The sequence below is a fragment of the Nilaparvata lugens genome, chromosome 1, assembly GCF_014356525.2.
Source record: "Nilaparvata lugens isolate BPH chromosome 1, ASM1435652v1, whole genome shotgun sequence".
Classification (NCBI taxonomy): Eukaryota; Metazoa; Arthropoda; class Insecta; order Hemiptera; family Delphacidae; genus Nilaparvata; species Nilaparvata lugens.
In genome coordinates, this window is record NC_052504.1 from 49810912 (window position 1) to 49834244 (window position 23333).

The following is a 23333-nucleotide window of genomic DNA, read 5'->3' on the forward strand; positions in this document are numbered from 1 at the left end:
AGATCAGATTCAAAGCGATTAGTGATATCATAAAAAATTACCATAATGATGATCTTCAACTCTGGCAAAGGTAGAAACAAAATGAGAAATTGAATAATTTGAACACTGTATTCAGACAAAGATGTTTCTTTTTTATTTCCTGTAGAAAAGACAACATATATACTGTACCTATTGTGTTTTTAGTTGATGTGAAATAATTTCTTTGGACTACAATTCACTTGATCAATTATTAATAATGAATCTACTTATCGATCAAGATTAGTTCAAACTTTAATGGAAGAAAAATTGACTCTCACCAATTTCAACTTAACAACAGTCAATAGAAATAAACCAATTATAATCTCATGAATTAATCATAATTATTATAGTTGTCAAGGGCAAACAATCACAATTTTGCTAAGAAACATAAGATATAAAAATTGTTTATTTCATACTGGTTACAAAGGTAATAAGTCAGTGTGCCAACCAATTTGTGCAGAGTGGCTGATTGCATTTATTGAGAACTCTGAGAATAATTAATAATTTTGGGTTGCACAAATGGGATCGATTTTAATCCTAGATCAGTGCAATCTTAATTTTTCCATTAGGTTGAGAATGGAATATTCATTTATTTTGATATAATAATACAACAGATTAATCTTTGAGAAATAAGGTTCTTGAACTTGACGCTATTTTAAGTCGTAATGAGGTTGATATCATTTGTTTGAGTGAACACTGGTTACGTGAGGATGAGATTAATTTTTATGTGCCTCAAAATTTCAAACTATGACTATAGTTTATAACTATAGCTGGTTTTTACCCTATGGCGGTTCTTCAATATTTGTGAGGGAAGGAATTGATTTTAATATTATTGACATTACCTCTTACTGTTTTATGATGAATAGAGTTTATGAGGTTGTTACCGGTATATGATCAACTGGTCAACATATCTAATCCTGGTTGGAGCAACCCAGCACAAATGATTAATTTGCCAGAATAACGTAGTCTTTTTTCTCACTCTCTACTCTACTTACTTTTCATTACGGTACCGTACTAAATGTTTAAGGTTGATGCTATTTAGCTTTAAATTAAGATTCACTTTAAACTGTCAGCATTGATTGGATGTAAAGCATTGATGTTATCTAAACAAAATTAATATTGAAAGTTTGTAGTGAATCTTACTCCAGTTGGGTTGGTAGGATATTTTTTTTATTCAGCACATAAATAAATAACATGCTTAACTTCCATAAACTTTTGTACTGGAATATGAAAGAAGCGATTCCTTTTTCTGTTGTATCGATACAGGAATTCTATTACAATAATCAAGTTTTAAGTTAGTCAACAAAACTCGTGACAAAAGAGTGAAACCTTGAGAGAATTAAAAAGTAGAATATTGCCATAGATGAAAACTTTATTGGGATATAAATGAATGAATACGATACCTACTAATTATTATGTTCAATTGAACTTACTTCCGTATTACAGAGATCAAAATAAACTTTGGAGATTTGCAAAGATATACGAAACAAGACGGCTCACCAATAACGGCTCAAATATTTTTGTAACAACCAGAAGAGTTGTTAATCTGCGTCAAGTACCGCTGAATACAATTGAGTCGCTGCACAACTATTACCGAGAGCTGGCCGATCTGGCTTGGCTGCTGAACCGAATCTACGATTGCCACCTGTTGATTTCCACTAGTTGCTGCTTCTCAAAGTTGGTGCTCAACTTGTACTTCTCGATACTGGGATACGTTGTGAGCACCGGCTCAGTGCGGGTGGATGGGCTCATTGGCATGGTGCGGACAGTTATCTGGACATTCCTCTACTTTTGGAGAATTTTCCTCCCCACACTGGTTTCTTCAGAAATGGCGGTGCAGGTGAGTGCGAAACATTCATTTATCAGTATGTATGACATGTGCTTCGCACCGGTCTGCAAAAAACACCATGAATAGATGGCATTATATCAGCTCCCTAGCATTGGCGGTTCCCCACCCCCCGAGAAAGTTAAATGATTATTATAGATCACATATTCAATTTTTCGTCCAATTTTAACCTAAAAAAGTATCATTATTAAATATCAGATAGTTCATCGTTGAAGAAGAATTACAAAGAAATACTCATGTGGGCATTGACCGATTTGCAAAGAAGGGGTCCAGAAGATTCGGTTTCGTGGAGGCGCTGGTAAGCTGCTGTAACGTTCAGATAAGTTAAACTCCATGCGCCTGCTTCTCCCGTTGTAATGGTGTCTACCATAGAGAGTATAACTCTCTAACTATCATTATTTATGAGTATAAAAGTCGCTTGCCGGCAATTTGAAACCCACCAAAAGCTGTAGGTCCGCTCATCTCTCATCATCATCCGTCTCATTACTCACCTAATGACCACCTTTTGATTTTTTCCAGGTCAAAGATATTCGCCATTCTCTAGCGTTAATCAATAATAGATTTCTAGAAAAAGAAGCTAAAGAAGAGGTAATTCACAGCTTCTAATATTATCAATATTTTATGATATCTCTTCATTATTTAAAAATGCACAAGAATCAAATAATAATGTGTGCAATCGATCACTTATTTATAATAAATGATACCTTATTATCATACCTTACTGCTCAAAGTCTATATACACACATACCGTAAATTAAGATATTTATTAATATCTATATGGATATCCAGCCATGAAATATTATATCACTGAATTCCAATTCCTAAAAAATGTTAATTCAAGCAGAGAATTTCCACAAAAATACACAATGATTAAATAATAACTTATTAACTTAAAAAAATTGATTTAAGATTTGCATATAAATGAATGAATATTTATTGAGATTAAATTAATTTATTATTCTTCTTTCATGTTGCAGCTTATGATTTTCATGAAATATGCATCATATAGACGAATTGAAATTGATGTTTTTGGTATATTCACACTAAATTTCAACCTTTTTAGTTCAGTGAGTACACGTTATAAATTATTTTTATCAACTAGCTTCGTACTCCATTAGCATGGCAAGTTTTTTTCTAAAAATAAAACTTACTTCTTATTTATTTGTATTTTTTAACACATAATTTAAAATGTTTTCGTGCAAACCGCACCTATCCAAACGTTCGGTTAGTATGGACTCTCATTGGTTGAAAAAGCATTGTAAAATAATATGAGGATTAAGATATGAATCAGCTATCTGTCTTTGTAATGATTCACTTCACTGTTTTTAAAATAGTAAAAAAACACACAATTCTTCATTGCAGGCTATGAAATATGGAACAACCTACGTGGTTATTCTTCTGCAAATGGTTGGCTATGAAGCTAAATAAATTCTCTCACTTGAAATTATTCGAGCGGCTCCTCATTCCTGCCCGTGAGTTTGTTTTTTTTTGTACTACCGATAAGGCCTATTTAAGTAGGTCACTCTAATTGAAAAGTAATAATCACCAACTAATCAAATTTGGTGAGACTTCAATTAAATTTAAATTCATTTCACACACTAAATGCATTACGATAGATTACATAAGTCATTCAGTCATTACAATGCATTAGGCTTACATACAGACATAGGAACTGATACCACTGCTGGTATAAGATAAACATGTTCGCCAGATGAAGAATGAGTCGAGTCCGACGGCTGTAATCAATACAAAAATATTGACTCTATGGTCGTCTTGATTGATAGACTCAATTTATTTTCAGTTTTTCATTACTCCTATCAGATTTAATTTGTAATAATATTTTCTTATCATTTATTGGATGGCTTCTACTTTGAACAACTTCACTTCAATTTATTGAACACCGATTAATTTGATTGACTCGAGATGAATTTGAAATGATTATATAATACCATACTTTGCAACTTACCATACTGTCTTGCATTGGCATTCGTTCATTGATACAGGATATAGAAAATTATTTTTTCAAATATTGGGCATAAAGGTGAGCGTAAATTCGTGAGGTGTGCTATTCACATTTTACAGTTTTGCATCGTCGTACCTCCCATATTTTAAATTGGGCACACTAATAATAATAATGTTTCATAAGGTACGTTAAGTTACAAGGAAATTAGCGAAATTTCGAATACGTACACCTTCAAATACCAGCTTAGTAGATAAAACATTTTAATACTAGGAAATTTGAAAAATTAAATTCCCCATTTAAAATAAAATATTTTTCAACTGTCTAATTAAATAAAAAAAAGTTTTTAAATCTATTCTACTCAATCTACTCTGAAAAGACTAATAAGAATTTTCTCCCTAATAATGGATTGAATATTAATAAGATAGATAGTTCTGAGAGTGTATAAGATATTTGTATTGATTATAACCGTATTCACCAAAAATTCAAATCCACCTCAGACTGGAATAATATTAATGAAACCCTTATTCAAATGGCTATAAAAAACTCAAAATTAAATATGCAGATTATATAATTATAATGAACATCTCGAAAGGTGAAAGTAGAATATATTTCAAGATCTAAAAAACGTATACTAGGTACTGTAGTACTTGACAACAGGTAAGTGACCAAATTGGCTAATTCACAATATTTATCCATCCACAGGTATCAAAATTAAATAAAAGAGTATTTTCATCTCTAATTTGTATTGTGTTCTTGGAAAATTAAAATGATTTAATAATCATTTAGGGTTGATGATATTATGTTCCTTTCATAGTAAAACCAATCAATTAGAAATTTGAATTTAGTTGATATTATCAATATCATAAATGTAATGAAAAATAATGTAATTGATGAAATTCTTTCTTAAGAGAAAACCACTATGAGATCAAAAGTTTGCAGCGGGTGAAATGATCAGCAGACAAGAAAATGAGAATATTTCCATGATATACCTTACATTAAAGCCTACTGCCAACGTTTTGATACATTATTGAATTATTATAACTTTATTATACAGTACTTTAATAATTCTATTTTCAGTAAATCGTTGGATCCTGATCGAAGCGAAATGCTTCTACAAGATACTATTAAAGAGAGCAATGTTCAATCATTGAAACCATTAATTAGCATGGCGCAAATATTCAGTACAATGCCTCTCCGAACCGGGAAAGATCTCAGGAAATCCATAGCTGCATTCTCAATAACTTCAAGTATATTGCTGGTTATTGGCTCCTACACGTTTCTAGTACCTTTGGTGGCTTTGCTCGGCAATCAGACCAGTTTGTTTATGGTGATGGACTTGAAAAAGGTGCAAGAATTTGCGTTGGAATTCTATGGGCTAATGATCAATGTAGTGAAAATCACGAATAAACTGAGAACTCATGACAAAGTGAACAAGAAAGAAGAAACAGATTTGATGCAGTTTGCGGACCCTTTCTTTGTAACTGCTACAGGTCTTGGCACGTATTTTGTTGTTCTCTTTAAACTTCCCAGAAAACTGCCGGATTTCCACCATCGACTACAAAGAACTGACAGACTACTCCACAAAATACAATCAAAGTCGTACATAGAACTGAATTATAAAACAAATTACTTCAGTAAAAAAAGTGTGGCGTTCATTGTCACCAACTGTTTTTTACCTGTGCTTTATTACACATATCGTGTTTATGATAGTGAAGGTTTCACTATTGCTGCGACTTGGTTCAGTTTGCTTGGAGTGATCAATTTAATTGTGTCGACTGTTGACATGCAGTTCATCAATTTTGCGAACTTGTTTCGGCTAAGATTTGATGTCGTTAGCTCTATAATTAGGGCAATGGGCAAAAATACGGAAACTAATGAAAGAAAAAACTCTTTGCAGGAAATGTAAGTAATTATGAATTTGATTATAAAATTCTGAGTCTTACCGTATGAATTACCGTCTCATATTTTTATAAATCAAGTTAATCTTAGGTCCAGTTGCATTAATATGAAATTCTTGTATTCAATAAATATATTTTGCAGATAACTTAATGCTCAAAGTGGGAAAGTATAGGAAACTCACAGAGGTCTCTACAGCTTAACGATCGTATTTTTTTTGAAATCTTCATTAATTTCAATTTTCTTAAATTTTATCTCAATATAATCATAATATTGTGAAAATTCCGCTATATTTATCCAAGTCAAATATAATATTCATTTGAAACTTGAAGGCCTATATATTTGAAGTAACATAGCCTACTCTGTAACTCGAAACTTGTTCAAGATCTAAAAAATTAAGATGTTTCTTTCAATTTTCAACTGCTAATGTGGCCAATATAGACGAGTATCCTCTACTGTATACAGGATGAATACCAACGGTTATGGGGCGCGGCTATTCCGCTCTTACTGTTCCCCATTGCATACATCTAGATGCATACACCATTAAAGAGTAAAAAAATTCTATCGCGACTGTTCCGCTCGTATAGTAGGGTCCCAAGTAGAAGAAATTACAATGAATTGGATGCAAGTTTTGCAAGTGCATATACTAAGCATATGAATAAACTATTGGCACAATCAATACCAGAATTTTCCAATAAAACATAAAACAGGTTCATAAAACATTAATACCGCAGTAGAAAACAAATGTTGAAACATAGAGATAAAGAAAACAATTGCAAAATATTTTTATTCGTAACAGACTAATCATAAACGACCATCCTTATCCGTTTCTTCATTCATTCAGGAAATGCAGATATTCAAAATACGTATGTTGTTTGACTACCGGCTGTAAAAATAAATTAAATAAAAAATGGCTTTGCACAAAATTTCATTGTTGTACTGTGTTTGAACAGATATCTGAATATATTTTTAATAAAATCGTCAATAATTTATCAGATATTTAATCAGTTTTTCAAAATCTGCAATTTCAAAATTTTTTTATGCTCTAAAAGAACTTTATCTCAGTTTGAAAAATAATCGAGTTTTCATCTTCTTAGTTCCAGCGGTAACCTTATAAGAAGTCGAAATAATTCGGAACGGTTAATTATTTCAAGGAATGTGAGTGCTCTAACACAGAAAACACAATTTGAAACTGAGTACCTTTCAACATCTGCCGAAATTGAAGTACTGCGCTATTACATACAGGAATTATTTGACCTGGTGGAACAATTGAACAGTATCTATGCAGTTCACCTGTTTTCCTCGGTTATTGGTAGCGTTGCAAGGGTTCTTTTCGAAGTCTACTTCTTTTTGAGTGGACAGCTATCGTTGTGTGGCCTGTACCTGCCGCATCGCAGCTACAGTCTTATGCTCATCCTGTCCATATGGACCTACCTCTGGAGAACACTGGCCCTCACAATCATCTCTTACATGGTGGGCAATGCGGTCAGTTAAACAATCAACAAAATCAACTTTTTTTAATTCTATACACTAGCTAATATTTTATTTTATATATTGAGTTCAGATGTCTATAATCACACTACTATATGGTTGATGTAGAAAAGAAAACATTTTCTACAGTTGCGGTAATATAAATATTAGATTGAACAATACTTGTTTTTCCATTATAATTTTAAAGGCATCCATTGTTTATCAGTGGAAAGACTGTACTGAGAGAGTAGAAGGTTCTCTGTAGATTGTGAGCTAAATAGGGTAGACATTCACTAATCATTTTTCTTGATTGAGTGGTCAGTGAATTATCTGTTAATGTATGGTACTTATTTTCTGATTTTTTTCTTTGTTAATTTTGGTGAAAACAAAATTTATGAATCGATATTTTTGGTATAAATAAAATTGTGTCTACTAGGTGTAATTTTATCTCATTCATTGAATTGATTATTATTTTATTCAATAGTCACCCTGTGATTGATGTTGCAAATACTTATTAGGAGAGATGAGAAGATATAAGAATTATCTGAGATAAAAATTCACAACACAGTATACGAGTTACAAAAATGCTTTGGAGTACACCCATGTTCACATTCAGTCATATTGGAACAGTACAATTTTCTCTAATAAATCACCCCTTAATAGATAGATATTAATCTATCAACTACAGTAAAATGACTACTCGGTGTTATTTGTGAATTGGAATGACGTGACTTTTGAGTGAAATTGCCTTTCATATGTGACAAGCTCGTTACCTGTAGGGGCAGATCCCAAGGTATCTATTATTTGAATGATTATAGCCTTCAACTGCCATGGGATTGTGCTACAAATTGAATATCATACACATTACAAGAAAGTGATAGAAGCCAATAATTTATTTGCTTGTTACATGTGTCATATTAGATTGTTGTGTTATTGACAATAATTTCCATTTTTCTGATGTACTGCTGAACATCAAAATAGATCACAAATAAGTTGTATTATATTAAAGGTAACTACTGAACCTTTTTCAGTGCATAAAAAACTAAAATTCACTCATTCATTTAATATTTGTGGAAATTCGTTCATTTGATTGAATTTGTAATTACTCAACTTTCTTAGCTTTGAGTAAAAGAATATTAGGCTAATTTTAATATTATTCAATCGTATATGAAGTACCATAAGATTTCTTTTATCCGAAGTGAGTGCTTGAAAAACTGTTGTTGGAGGGAAATCTTTCAATACATTGAAGGATACGGTAGTTCGAATAGTGATATTCAATTCAATACTAGAGATGTTTGCATCTTCCACTTGTATTAGTTTCATTGAATTCATTGTTTCTACCATTGAATCTATTAGATTTTAAAGAAAGATGAGGGAAGGAGACGAAACAGTTTCTGCATTATATCCAGTGATTTTGTTGTCTCGAATTTTTGGTGTGATGCCTTTGAAATTGAAAAAATCTGGCCTGATCTATTCCAAAGCCGATCATTACTATACGATGTTCCTGCTAATGTGTGTACTAGTGCTAGGCTTATCTCTGCCTATAAGCGTAGTACTTTTGAATAACACTGCAAAATTTCAAAACAGTACGGTAGTTACTAGAAATATCAACGAATTGATTGCTTACAATGCGCTCTTGAAATTCGACAGTGAGAATGGAGCAATCCAGATCCTAACTTTGAAAATAGTGAGTCCTGTTTTGATATTATGTATTGCGTCAAGTGCTCTTTACATAGCAACTTTTTTCATTCCGAAATTATTCCTGAAATTCATTAACAAAGTCGATGAAAGTGATCTTATAATAAAAAGTCTTGAGTTACAAAAAACTACCGCCGCAAATAATCAGTATACAAGTACTCACAAAAGATGTGCAATTACTTGTCTCATATTTGGCGCCACTGCAATTGCATTACTATTTTATTATATAATTCCGGTTGGACTTGAAAGATGCGCTTTCACTTCTTCCTATGTGAGTTTGATGACATTTTTAAACTTTTCTGGGCTTTGTGTGGAACTACAATTTGTCAATTGTGCATATCTTCTGAAATTGAGATTCAGAGTTGTGAATGAAATATTGGAACAATACATGCAGAAAAGAGAGGTGCTTCATCAGAGGTAAGAAGGTTTCAATTGGAACAAGTTGCTATGTAATATGTAAGTTGGTTGAATATGTAATTTCGATGTATCCCTACTAAATTATAGGATATTTTCAGTTCAAATCATAGCTACAAGAAAAATATTTTTTTATTTCTAACTTTTTCAAAATAGGTTGTATTATCGTTAATTGAACAATGTTTAATAAAGTTTTTATAAAGTTTAAAAAACTTATTTGATAAATATTATATTTTAAAGTAAATTTGTGAATATGTATTGCAATATAGAATGTTGATGATGAGTAGCCATGTATTATGATTGATGATGGATAATATATTGATGAACATTAGCAATTACCGTATGAGAAATAGCAGAAGTCCTGGTCGGAATGTTAAAAAAGTTTTACAGTATTTCTGTCATCAATATTATCAATCAATCAAGAATCTTCTTTATTTCACAATGCATCACTAAGTACAAAAATTATCATATAAAAATAATATGAAATATAAAATAACAATACCGTAATTAAGTACTTAAATTAGGGTGCCATATTATAGATTACGGTTACGATTTGAATTTGCTGTTTCATCAAAATCATCAATAATTACAGTTCATATCAATTATTTCTTGTCATTTACAGGGAAAAAATTAAACTAATAGATTGCAGACAGAAAATCTACCCCTGCTTGAAGAAACTTGAAACGAACTTGCACTCATCAGACATAATCCTTCCTTTGTCGATGGTGCTGGAAACACTGCTATCATACTACCGAAAGCTGTGCAGCCTTGTCAAGATCGTCAACACCATCTATCAAAATCAGTTGCTCTTCTCGACTGCAGGCTGTTTCATCAAAATCATCCTGTGCGTTTACTTCTCAACGTTTGGTCACGTTGTGAGCACGGGAAGCGTCAACACTCAACCGCTTCAGACAGTTCTCGAATCAGCTGTTTGGACTACCTTCTATTTCTGCAGAATATTCAGTTTCACGCTGGCCGCTGATAGCTTGAGCTATGAGGTAAACGTCTCAACAATCATGCTGATATAACAGTATGCCTAGCGAATTTCAAGAATTTCCCTGGCTGCCATACATTTGAAAACCAATACCATCAATGAGAATCAGGGGCATTTATAAGATGTACTAACAATCACGAATCATTGCAGATTTTGATAAAATTTCTTGGATGATAATATATTTTATAAATATGAATTTGTAGCAGTAAGTGAAGTTGAAAAATTTATATCTATAATAATGAATTTATGCCGTCATGCGGAGCAGAAAAGAATTATATTTGTTAGTTACGTGCGTCCTAACTGGAAGGGGATATTTTTGTTCTTACCTCCCTCTACTGAGAGCCGTCAAAGAAAAATGTGAAACTGAAGTGATACTCTTTCTAAGCATTCAAGCCTCTGAACTGAACAACTACTTGCGTATTATACAGTACCGGTACAGCTAGTTGCTGGAATAAAACATCTTCAATTAGCCCCCCTCCCATGAGAAATGTTTTTCTAGAAACTCCCCATGATGATTGGGACGTCTTTAGGAAGAATTTATTTTATCAGAGTGATTTCGCTAAATAAGAACAATGATCTATGTAGATTCTATAATTTTATTCCAAACAATAAAATAAAAAGATCTATGAATGAATAATATTTTCATCCAAATCCTCTGGAATTGAGTCTTAAGGTCTGAAAAATGGAGCACGCGAATTAAATATAGAAAAGATAATAAACATGTAGAATATTATAGGAAATAAATGAATGAAGTTCACCCTTTTGAGTCATAATTGAGTCTACTAATTGGCGATATCTGACATGAAACATTCAAGTTGTTACATTATTTTTAGAAGACTTTTGAAAAATTGACCTATGAAAATTCAAATAAAATTCGATAGATCAACCAGATACCTTATGCAAGAGTTCTTGTTTGGCAGTTCAACATAATATATTATATTGCATTTTTTTCAATTTCATGACCACACAGGATCACTGTAGTCTCTGGTTAGTCCTCTTTCTTCGTTTATTCGCTTCAATTCTCTTCCTTTCTTCCCAGTACCTTTTCATTCTGTCAGATCTTTCTTTTCTCAATTCATCTGAACAAACCTGTTGCCTTCTCCTTATTGTTTTTATAGATAAGATCCTTTTTCTGTCCGTGATGGTTTCCCTATAGATTTTTGTGCGATTTTTGACATCGTCAATAGTTAAATTTAGTTCCGATATGTCTTTTTTTATTTCCACAAGCCAAGGAATTGTGGCTCTGTCTGTTTTCGCACTCATGAATTTTTCAATAAGTCTTCTTAACAATCGATTCGCTGGGGTTCTGAGAATATGTCCAAAGAAAGAAATTCTCTTTTTGCGCATTGCGTCAGTTATTGGTTCAATTTCTCTATAAATCTGTTCTCTTGGAAGGAGTCTGAACTGGTTGTCAACTACATGTTTTTTATTTATGCAGGTTCTAAGAATCCGTCTTTCAACTCTTCTTATAGTTTCTTTAATTCCATTTCCATCAATATTGAAAAGTGTTTCACTGCAATACATTGCTTGTGATCTTAGAACTGCCTTGTAGTGTTTCAGTTTTGTATGAATGGAAAGACTTTTTCTCTTATAAGTGTCCCTAGTTACATGCTGTCCCTTGGAAAGCTTTGAAATTCTGGCCTTCCATGAGGCCTTCTCACTAAGATTATATGTAATCGTCTCTCCTAGATATCTAAAACTGTCCACAATGTCAATAAGACTTCCGTTAATATTAATTTTATTTATACACAAAGGATTACCGTATATTGCATTTTAGAATAAGTAAAAATCGTACTATTTATTGATCTTAACTATGAGAAACAAAAAAATCAATGTTTTCTAGTGCAATCAACCATTCTGAAGACTCGTTAACGATTACCCGTTAACGATACGGTACGGCAAATATTGACAGTGTAATTGAATAGATAATGGATCAATAACTTGTACTAGGTATAATGAATTTACTTTGGTCTGCCAACATTTGTTGAATAAGAAGTATTGATTTTCTTTATAAGGGATTTTGACAGAAGTGAATCTGACATAATTATTTGCCCAGATTAATCGAACCCATAATCATCAACAGTTCAGATGACTTTCATCAATTTGTTTTTCAATATTTCATTTTTACATTGCAACTAGTTGAATAGACTCTTCAATTTTTAATTGTTCCACTTTTGATACTACTTCATCAAAGATAAACAAAAACTGGGTCCCAATGGAAAATATTCTCAAGAATTGAAGTTACAGTCCACAGCTTAACAGGTCAATACTATGTTGAAAGATGAAGCAAGAGTTTTTTCCACCACTCTCCTTCTACTATCAAAGCTTTTCGGAGCTTTTTTATTGTTTGACAATTATTTTAGTTCTGTTTTAACGGTTTCTCTAACCGGATTAACTACTGTAACTCTTATATTTTCTCCAACATTATTTGAGCAATTCATCAAAGACAAGGTGACAGAGCTTCAGTCAACCATCAACTCCACAAAGAGCGAGGAGGATGTGAATAATTTCGGGTTTTTCACAGCCATGTGCTACCCGTGGTGTGTATGTTCCATGGGTTTGAGCGCTCATTTTACCGGCTACCACATCTTCAAAAAGTATCGAAACACATTGTACAGATATTACAGGGAGCATTCGTGCTTGATAGATATTCAGCAGAATTACAGCAGAGAAAAAGTAATCTTCTCCAGATTTTGTTCAGTGTTGATATTCTCTTTAATTCCCAACACAATTATGTTGATGATATTCGTTTTCATGAATTATAGAGGATTGGTAATTTCGAAAGTGTTTCTCTTCATGAACGTTCTGAATGTATGCTCGACATGTTGTGAGGCTCAGTTCTGTACAATTAGCTGCACATTGAAGCTAGCGCTCTGTAAGTTGAATAAGAAGCTGGAATGCCTGGTCGAGGCTATCGATATGATGATTTTGTGGCAGAAGGATCAAAACTCAAATATAAATCAGGAAAGTGAAGAATTAGTTGTGAAAGAACACAACGATCACAGAATAATTCAATTCGAACAAGAAAGTCAAACATGTGCCGTTGAAAATCAAAGTTCTAAAGAAAATATATTAATTCACCCTAGAACCTCAAATTACACCGAGAAATTCCATTCAGCCTACCCCAACTTCAATTCAGAACTTAGAGCAAGCCATTCAATCTACCGAGAAAACTGGCAGTTATTCTCCATTATCAAGTCGGTATACAGTTTACAAATGCTTTTCTCCATAACGTCGTTGTTCGGTTTGATTCTGATGAGTTTGCATTTTCTAATACTGAAAATAACTGGAAAAAGTAGGGAGAGAGCAGGTCTCAGTACAGTCGAATTCTATCTTGTACACAATATTATACGATTCATATTGCTTTTGACTGTTGGACACCAGTGCTCCACTAAGGTATTGTTAGCAACAATATTATTTTTGAATTTATTTTCTTTTAGTAAAATTGATAAAAATTCAACTTTTGATATTGAAAAATTACAATCTTGAATGTTGAAACTACAAGATTTAAAATATTTTTTATAGATCTATATTTTTTCTTTTATATCTTGTATAGGCAATAATTATACAAGATATATTGTCATGCATGTATCTAAATGTTTCCACTTCCTTCCACCTTCTAACCTACCTTCAACGCTCCATTATGCCTGGACACTTTTTGTGTCCCTTTACTCGTTTATTTATCAATATAATATATATTTATCGATATTCAACTATCCATTATTTATCTACGTCTTACTAAATACGGTATGTAGGCTATTATGTGAACATACAAAAAAAATAGCATTAAATATGTTGGTACCTAGTCCAGTCACTATATACATTGGCGCTTGCAATATAATTATATTGTAGTTCTGATTTTTTAATATATTATTTGGATACATGAGAGAATTCCAGAACCAATTTCTCCATGCAAAATTTCCTTGTGCTAGATACAGAGTGGCCCAAAAACCTCGTATTTCCGGTTCATTTTCGAGTTTTCAGCTATTTATACCAAATCCAGTAATCGGACAAAAATTTACCCCTCTTTTTTTTAGATTATAAAATTCTGAATAAAATGAGATCATTCGATCATTAGTTTTTGATCAATAATATCTTCCGATTGTTACCATTTAGATGTGTAATTCAAAATCCCTCTGGGCGTAATGTTGATGTGCTCTACAATCTGAAACCAGGTAGAGAGCTCAATCTCATATACAGGGTGATTCATAATTATGGTAAAATAATTTAATACGTGATGGTAGAGGTAAAAATAAGAAAAAAGGTTCTTATAAACATATATCCATAAACGCTTCATTAGCGAGCTATACAGGGTGAAAGATTTCGCCTGGAATTCAGTTCCTCTGGTGAAATACACCGATGCTGAATTGCTTGGGGACTAGTTTTTGAAAAACTTATGCTGGAGTCATATGGAAAAATATCTGAAAAATTGAATAAAACTAGTCTGGAAGCTGTAGTGTGAGTAGTTTTTGAGAAAAAAGTTGAAATATGCAAAAAATTCAAGTAGAAAAACATAGACTTCTACGTTTGATGCCCAATAACTTTCTTTAATGACCAGTAAACAAATAATTTTTCGCAATAAAAATTGTAGAGAATTAAATTCTGAAAAGATTGATGTAAGCTGTGTAAACTAAATTTGAATAAAAGTTGGATAAAATGTATTCTTATGTAGTAGGTACATTACACCACAAAAATTTGCTGTTTTATGAGGAGAGAACTAATAACTCATAAGTTGTAGCTGATTGCAAATAAAATATTCGGTTTTTTATGAAAAGTTTTTTTTATATGAAAGTAGCATATCTAAATTACATTAAACTTATACCAAAAGACTAGTAGATTATGCCATTAAGCCTGGGAGGAAGCTCGAACAGAAGTAGATGATCTCCTATGATTCCTGCCCAAATGTTTACTGAAAACTGATGTTGTGGAAGATTAGGATTGATAGCATGTGGATTCTCAGCTGCCCAAATATTTTAGTTGTGGACGTTAACGATAGCTGTTCTTGTAAAGTGTGCCTCGTCGGTAAATAAAACGGTTGTTAAAAAGTTTGGGTAAACAAGTTTTACTAAAAACCATCGGCAAATACCAGCACCGGGAATACAGTCTCGTGGCAATAGAGTATGAACTTTCTGGAGGTGGTATGGATGTAATTGTTGCTCTTTTAGTATCCTCCAAATAATAGATTGATTGACATTAAACTGCACTGACAATTCTCTCGTGTTCTTCTCGGGATGTTCATAAATTTCATTAAGAACTTGTTCTTCTAACTCAACAGTCTTAGTAGATCGGGGTCTGCCTGCATAAATGTGCTCTTTGGATATCAAAGAATCTGTCTCAGACAGACGTTGATGAATAGTGGCAAAAAACCTTGAACTTGGACATACTCGGTTAGGTAAGTTCTCTTGATACAAACGTCTTGCTTCAGTACTATTACAGTAGTGTCCCATTCCATACATTAAATGCATGTCAGCTAATTCGGAGTATGAATAATGTCTAAAATTACCTGCCATTTTTTAAAAAGTTAACACTTAACACAAAAGCAAAGTGAAATGGTTACAAATAACTGGTTAATAGGTTAAACAAAAAACACAGCGCGGCTACAGTAGGCCTAACTTACAGTTTGTTTTTTTTGTTCAACAGTGAGCTAAAATATTTCTGAAAATAATTTTCAGCTGATAATTTCTTTTAAATATTTTTTTATTTAAAACAAAATAAATCAGCTGTTTTGGAACAGCTGTTCTTAAAATCAATGTTCTATTTGCAATCAGCTACAACCTATGAGTTATTAGTTCTCTCCTCATAAAACAGCAAATTTTGTGGTGTAATGTACTACATAAGAATACATTTTATCCAACTTTTATTTAAATTTAGATTACACAGCTTACATCATTTTTTTCAGAATTGAATTCTCTACAATTTTTATCGCAAAAAATATTTGGTTACTGGTCATTGAAGAGAGTTATTAGGCATCAAACGTAGAAGTCTGTGTTTTTCTACTTAGATTTTTTGCATATTTAAACTTTTTTCTCAAAAACTACTCAGATTCCAGACCAGTTTTATTCAATTTTTCAGATATTTTTCCATATGAATCCAGCATAAGTTTTTCAAAAACTAGTCCCCGAACAATTCAGCATCGGTGTATTTCACCAGAGGAACTGAATTCCGGGCGAAATCTTTCACCCTGTATAGCTCGCTAATGAAGCGTTTATGGATATATGTTTATAGGAACTTTTTTTCTCATTTTTACCTCTAATATCACGTATTAAATTATTTTACCATAATTATGAATCACCCTGTAGATTTCCAGGTACACCCGACAACAATGCTCCTTGTATTGTGAAAACACCCTATTTTTAGCTTCAACCATCATCATCAACTAAATTGTCCACATTTTTCTAAATATTCGAATCTCATTTCACAAACATTTTTTTCCATGAATCGTTTACAGCAAATAAAAGAAAAGATTCCATTGTAGCCCACATTTCAAGATCAAGTAATGTTTTTTATAATAACGGGTTACCGAGATACAAAGCTTTGAATTTAGAAATTATTTATTTTTCTGTGTATTGAAATAATAAGGGTTGAAGAACTCTCAAAAATTTATTTTCCATTTTTCGAACGAATTTGACTTATGATGCATGATTTTACCTTGACGAGCCGAGAAGAATAAAGTGTAGTGCGATGAGATCCGACCATTGTGACAAAACTACGGTTAGTCCAGTCAATATAGACATAAAAAAGGGGGTGTGCTTGCAATTTATATTGTAGTTCTGATACTTTAATATATTATTTGGATACATGACAGAAGTCCAGAACCAATTTATTCATGCAAAATTTCCAGAAAAAAGCGAGAGCAAATTTTTCTGTCCGATTACTGGATTTGGCGGAAACAGCTGAAAACTGGAAAATGAACCGAAAATTCGAGGATTTTGGGCCACTCTGTATCTAGAACAAGGAAATTTTGCATGAGCAAATTGGTTTTGGACTTCTTTCATGTATCCATATTATATACAAAAAATCATAAATACAATAGATATTGCAAGCATACCCCCTTTTTATGTCTGTATTGACTGGACTAACCGTAGTTTTGTTTGTTTTGAAAACTTGTAGACTTACAAAATTGAGTTTATAAGCATATAAGATTACGAAAAATACAATATACGAGTTTATATATTATCATTTAATATTATATTTGATAGTCTCTTATATTAATTTGATTCATATTTTCTTGTTGTGTTGCTACATTGAACTGGATAATATAATCAATCAATTTGTACTTTATGTTCATGAATATGGACATAACTTTATTCAATTATTTATTACGTGTGATTCATTCCCCATTATCATCAAGCTAAGTGTGTGCAAAAAATTGGAAATTCCAAATAGTTCGTCTAAAATCATGTTGCACATTTTCAACTCTTTCGCAAATGAAGTCTCTTTTTCCATTTTTTTAAAGTGATTCCTAGATACTAGTAGGTAAACACTAATTAATAAAAAACTATTCACGGTAGGTAAGCATTAATTTGTTACCGGTAGCCAAAGCACAATGCATGGAAGTCAATAACAAAAATCCAAACCTTCCAGCTCATCATTAAAATACAGTTCATAATGATGTTGAAGATTTTGGGGCTTTTTTAATTTTCGACAATTCTTTCAACATGCTCCTAACATTTATTCTGATGTCGCTCACAATTTTAACTTTCGTTTGCTCTCCAATGATGTTGGAAGACATCATCGAGGATGAAGTCACATCTATTCAAACCTCCGTCAACTTCACTAGAAGTCAGGAAAACGTGAACAACTTCGGCTTTTTTACAGTGATATGCTATCCGTGGTGTGTATGCTCTATGGGCATAAGCGCACACGTAACGGGGTATTATCTTTTCAAAAAACATCGTTCCACTTTGTATGAATACTATGCCAAGTATTCAACGTTACTAGAGCTAGAACAAAACAGAAACCGAGATTTAAGATTGTTCTCAAAGTTTTGCCTGATTCTCATATTTCCACTCATCCCAAACACCGTCTTCTTGATTGTATTTATATGTATGAATTACAACGGGCTAGTTGTCTCAACAGTTTTCATCGTTTTGAACTTTCTTAATGTATCGTCCAACTGCTGTGAAGCTCAATTCTGTACTATCAGTTACACATTGAAATTGGCTTTTAGTAAACTAAATAAGAAACTTGACCGCCTTGTTGAAGCGATTGACACAATGATTTTGTGGCAAGTGGAGGAAAAATCCGATACAATTGAGGAGAACAAAAAAAAATCTATAGAGAATAAAGAGCACACCACAATTTCATTGGAGCGTACAGATCACCTTCACAATAAAATGCAAAGATCAATGGAAAGTACTCACAGTCATTCCTATTACAATAGAAAATTCAGTACTTTGTGTCCAAAATTCTATGCAGAGCTGAAAACATCGCACTCGATGTACCGCGAAAATTGGAGACTATTTTCTATTTTGAAGTCGGTCTACAGCTTACAAATGCTGTTTTCTATTACATCTTTGTTCGGATTGATTCTTCTCAGTCTGCACTTCTTGATTATGAGAATAACAGGCAAAAGCAGTAAGAAAGCTGGTTTCAATACAGTTGATTTTTATCTGTTACACAACATTGTTCGATTTATATTGCTATTGAGCATAGGTCAACAGTGCTCGACTCAGGTATTGTCCACTCTTCATCTTCCATTTATCACGTTTTTCCATTGTACTGTAACAGAATTTTAAACCCCTTTTTAACTGGAATTGTGTGTAATTTTCTATTACTTCTTATTTGTTTGTAAGAAATCTCATCAAAATATCAAGAATTTCACCTCAACACCAAGTTGTTGTCAACAACCATTGATCAAAAACTGATAAATTCATATCTATTAAAATTGAATAAAATATTGATACATGTGAATGGATTGTTTGTTGTTTTTACCCATTTCTGAATTCATTTGTTATAAAATTTCTGAAATTTTATAAAAAAATCATTAAAATGAAATGAATAATAATGTTCAAATAATGTTCATTAACTTAATGTTATAGTTGCTTTACTACGTTTACGTCGACAATCACTCTCATCTATTATCTCATAAACTTTCCTAATCTTAAAGATTGTGTACCGTACTTGGTCTTACACACAATATTGAAAAATTATCGAAGAATATTAATTTCATATTGTATAATAATAGGCCTGCAATGTTTCAGGCAAAGCAAGTAAAACATCTGGTTGCGTCACTCAATAACAGATTTCTCGATAAGGAGTCCAAAGAGGAGGTAATCAAAGCAAATTTATTTGTTTGATTAGGCTATGCTCTAAAACACTCATTTATAAATTACTTAAAATATACTATTATTTAATAGATTGACGAACTTGAAAAAATATAGTTGCACGATTTTATACAGCTATAGTATTATTGATAACAAGTTACAACGTGTTTCAATGGTACCTACTTTTCAAATTTTGTTTTTCGGATCATGCATGATTTTAGACGTGGACTTGCACATAACATAATTATGTATTCAATTTGATCACACCCCAAGTTTCATTATTGATAACAAAAATGAAACTTGGGGTGTGATCAAAGTGAATGCGTATATTAGGCTATGTGCAAGTACACGTCTCAAATCATGCATGATCACGTTGTAACTTGCATGTAGCTGCTCACATTGAACGCAACAAGCAAGTGTACGCTTTCAGTGTGTTTCTAATGCCCAGATTTTGTTTCTCATCTGCACGCTTGGTAATGCATAACCAAGCTTGCACTTGCACTGATTGTGCCCACCAACAATGATGCTTTGTTTAAACAATCAATGAGCTATCATCAAGTGTAGCCCATATCTACAAGAGTCGGCTGCGATATTCATGAACATATCTCTTACATTTAAAGTATGTTTTACATATTTTTCAGCTCATGATATTTTCAAACTACGTTATGAGTCATGAAGTGGAATTTGCAGCTTATGGATTTTTCACACTTAACATGCGTCTTCTTACCTCGGTATGTTACGGCGATTCTTTCATAATGTTATTCCATCATGAATTCATAAAATAAACTTATTATTGGTATGATTGAATACATAAATTATAGTTCATTGATGATATTTCAATGCGAAATTTATGGTAACTTTATGTAATATGGTGTAAAATCAAAATATTATATTATTTCTGCGCTTTATAAAAAAAGTTTTTACCACTTTATATTACCGTACAGTTATATGATGACAATAATAAGTGGTAGGATTTTTTTTCAATTCACAATAATTCTTCATAAATCAAAGTATGCTTTACTGAAATTTTCGTTACCTGTAATACTGTGCTGTGATCCTTGAGAATAAAGGATGATTGTACTGGAACAAGCCACTGTCTCCAATATTAGTGATAAATTATTCCAGCTTCTCTGAACCAATTAAAGAGTATTCAAGAGAGAATGAGTAGTACAAATCTCTTCAGTTGACAGCTGCAAAATGCAATATTTTCAAGTAGATAAAATAATTATTAAATTTGTTTAATACATATTAATCTTCAATTAATATAATCAATATATATTAATCTTGTGGTACTGGCAACGAATGCTCAAATAGAGGTATAGAGGGAAAAGTTTGGAACACAATTTCCAACTCCACAGCTCTTTTAAGGATAGTAAGAGGATTATCATATCAAAAGTCCTCACCCCTACCCCCTGTGCTAAAGGGGTGGGGGTGGGTTGAAACTACCATTTTTTCATTTTTCGCATAATATGCATATATTTTTCGCATATATTATATCTCGGAAACTATACATATTATGAACATTTTTATCCTGTAAAAAATTAGTTTTTTCTTCCATTTTTTCGCTCTTTCAAGTCTTATAACTTTTCAAAAATTAATGAAACAAGAATGTGCTAATCACGAGATTGTAGAGCATTAAATTATCTTTCATTTCATGTATAATTCAAATATTTCACGCATTCCCATACGATTGTTGCAACAGTTTTAGTTTTGAGAGTCTTTCTTTGGTAGGAAGTTTAGAAACACCCCCTGTGTTTAGTTCCGCAGACATTCCAATAGGTACTCAATATGAATGATCATACTGGAGCACACTGCCAATTCATGATGACACAATAGTGTGATATTCAAAGAAAGTCACTTGTAGCAAATCTTGAGATTTGACACTCAAAACAAACACTTGCAACAATCGTATGGGAATGCGTGAAATATTTGAATTATACATGAAATGAAAGATAATTTAATGCTCTACAATCTCGTGATTAGCACATTCTTGTTTCATTAATTTTTGAAAAGTTATAAGACTTGAAAGAGCGAAAAAATGGAAGAAAAACTAGTTTTTCGAAAATGCATCACTTTAGAGCATAAATATCTCGAAAAGTATCGGATTTATCGAAAACCTCTACTAGACAAAACTTGTAGGAAATTTATTATGCTTCATTTTTAGTTGATTATGTCCATAGAACACATTGTTGCCAATATATTAGGATGTAAGTAATAAGTGGAAAATGCAACTTTCAAACCACCCTTATACCTTCAGCACATGATGTAGGGGTTGGGATTTTTTATATGCTCACCTCCAAACTCCATTGATCTATTGTTGCTGAACAGAAAATTTCACTCTCAACACTAAAACTGCTGCAACAGTCGTTGGGAAATGCGTAAAATAGTGAAAATATACATCAAATTGAAGATAACTTGATGCTCTATCAGCTCATAATCAGCACGGATTTTTTTCATCAATCGTTCAAAAATTATAAGGCCGAAAAGATTAAAAAATTGGAGGAAGAAGTGTTTTTCAAAAAATGTCTCACCTTCAAGAGCGAATATCTCAGAAACTATGAGAGATATGGGAAAAATGTAAAGGACAAAACTTGTTGGTAATTTTGTAAGCTTCAATTTTTCACAGGATAAAAATTTTCATAATATGCATAGTTTCCGATTTATATGCGAAAAATGAAAAAATGGTTCTTTCAAACCACCCCTACTCCTTTAGCACAGGGGGTAGGGGTGAGGACTTTTTATATGATAATCCTCTTACTATTCTTAAAAGAGATGTGGAGTTGAAAATTGTGTTCCAAACTTTTCCCTCTATAATCTTTCGTTGACTGGACTATAATCAATAATTGAAAAGTGCAGATTCGCGTTTGAACCAACAGCTGAAGATGTGTTGCTTTCAAATAGGAATCAACGATACTTTGGTTTCAAATCAAACTGAATAGACTTTACAATCAGTGTTTTTCAATAGAATATAAAGTTTTGAACAAATTATACTAATGTAGCATTCTTTTTTAATTCAAAATGTGTTCTATGGCTTATATTCATTTGAGAATTAGTATTAGATATTAAAAATTAAAATGTTGAAATATCGTTTCCAATATAAAGTATTATAACTGTGCATATTCCATTTTCAATTTCAGGCTATAGCAGCAGGCACAACTTACTTGGTGATTCTAGTGCAATTTCATTCTGGATAATTTTGAACAGTTTAATTCGATTTAGGTGAAGCTAATTAGATTAGATTGTGTTGAACAACTTATTTGGCCCTGCTTGACACATCACATAGTCTAGTCATCATCTTAGAAGATTCAAAAATCGAATCTAGAGTATTATAATGTAAAAATAGTGGATTTACAAAATAGCACACTCAATAATTGTAACTTTTGAGCAGAACATTACTGAGAAAATAAATTCCATACTATATAGTGATCACAACATAGAAGTCTAATCAATTAATATTTTATTTATAGAGTTTAAATCAGATAACTGATTTCAAACTGTGGTTTGTCTTTTATCGAAGTGTTAGAAGATAAATTGGAGAATCTAGAAGAATTTATAATACAAATATATAGTTTTACTTCGTCTGCACAAGATTATTTGAAGTTTTAAATGAAGCTGTAGATTATTGATTTGTTGATTTGTTTCTGATATTAATTAGGGAGGGTGAGTGAGTTGTAAAATGTGAAGAGAACTGTAAATTTATGAGTAAGTTAAGCATCTAATAAAAATACGAATTATAATAACACGTAAAGTTACCAGTGAAAATTTGAA

The 23333-nt window shown here is 32.1% G+C and overlaps 1 protein-coding gene across 2 annotated transcripts; it reads left to right on the forward strand.

Annotated features, from left to right (window-relative positions):
* Window positions 1-7116: 7116 nt before the first annotated feature.
* Window positions 7117-23177, forward strand: LOC111045121 (gustatory receptor 68a-like). Of its 2 annotated transcripts, XM_039435777.1 has the most exons (5): window positions 7117-7208; window positions 9928-10303; window positions 19503-19571; window positions 20207-20296; window positions 22703-23177. In XM_039435777.1, exons 1-5 carry the CDS (start codon window positions 7204-7206, stop codon window positions 22757-22759), a joined length of 597 nt encoding a protein of 198 aa, XP_039291711.1. In that variant the 5' UTR covers window positions 7117-7203; the 3' UTR covers window positions 22760-23177. The 2 variants fall into 2 exon arrangements, with proteins under 2 accessions (XP_039291711.1, XP_039291706.1); XM_039435772.1 differs by lacking the exons at window positions 7117-7208; window positions 9928-10303 and adding an exon at window positions 17915-18974.
* The last annotated feature ends 156 nt before the right edge of the window (window positions 23178-23333 follow it).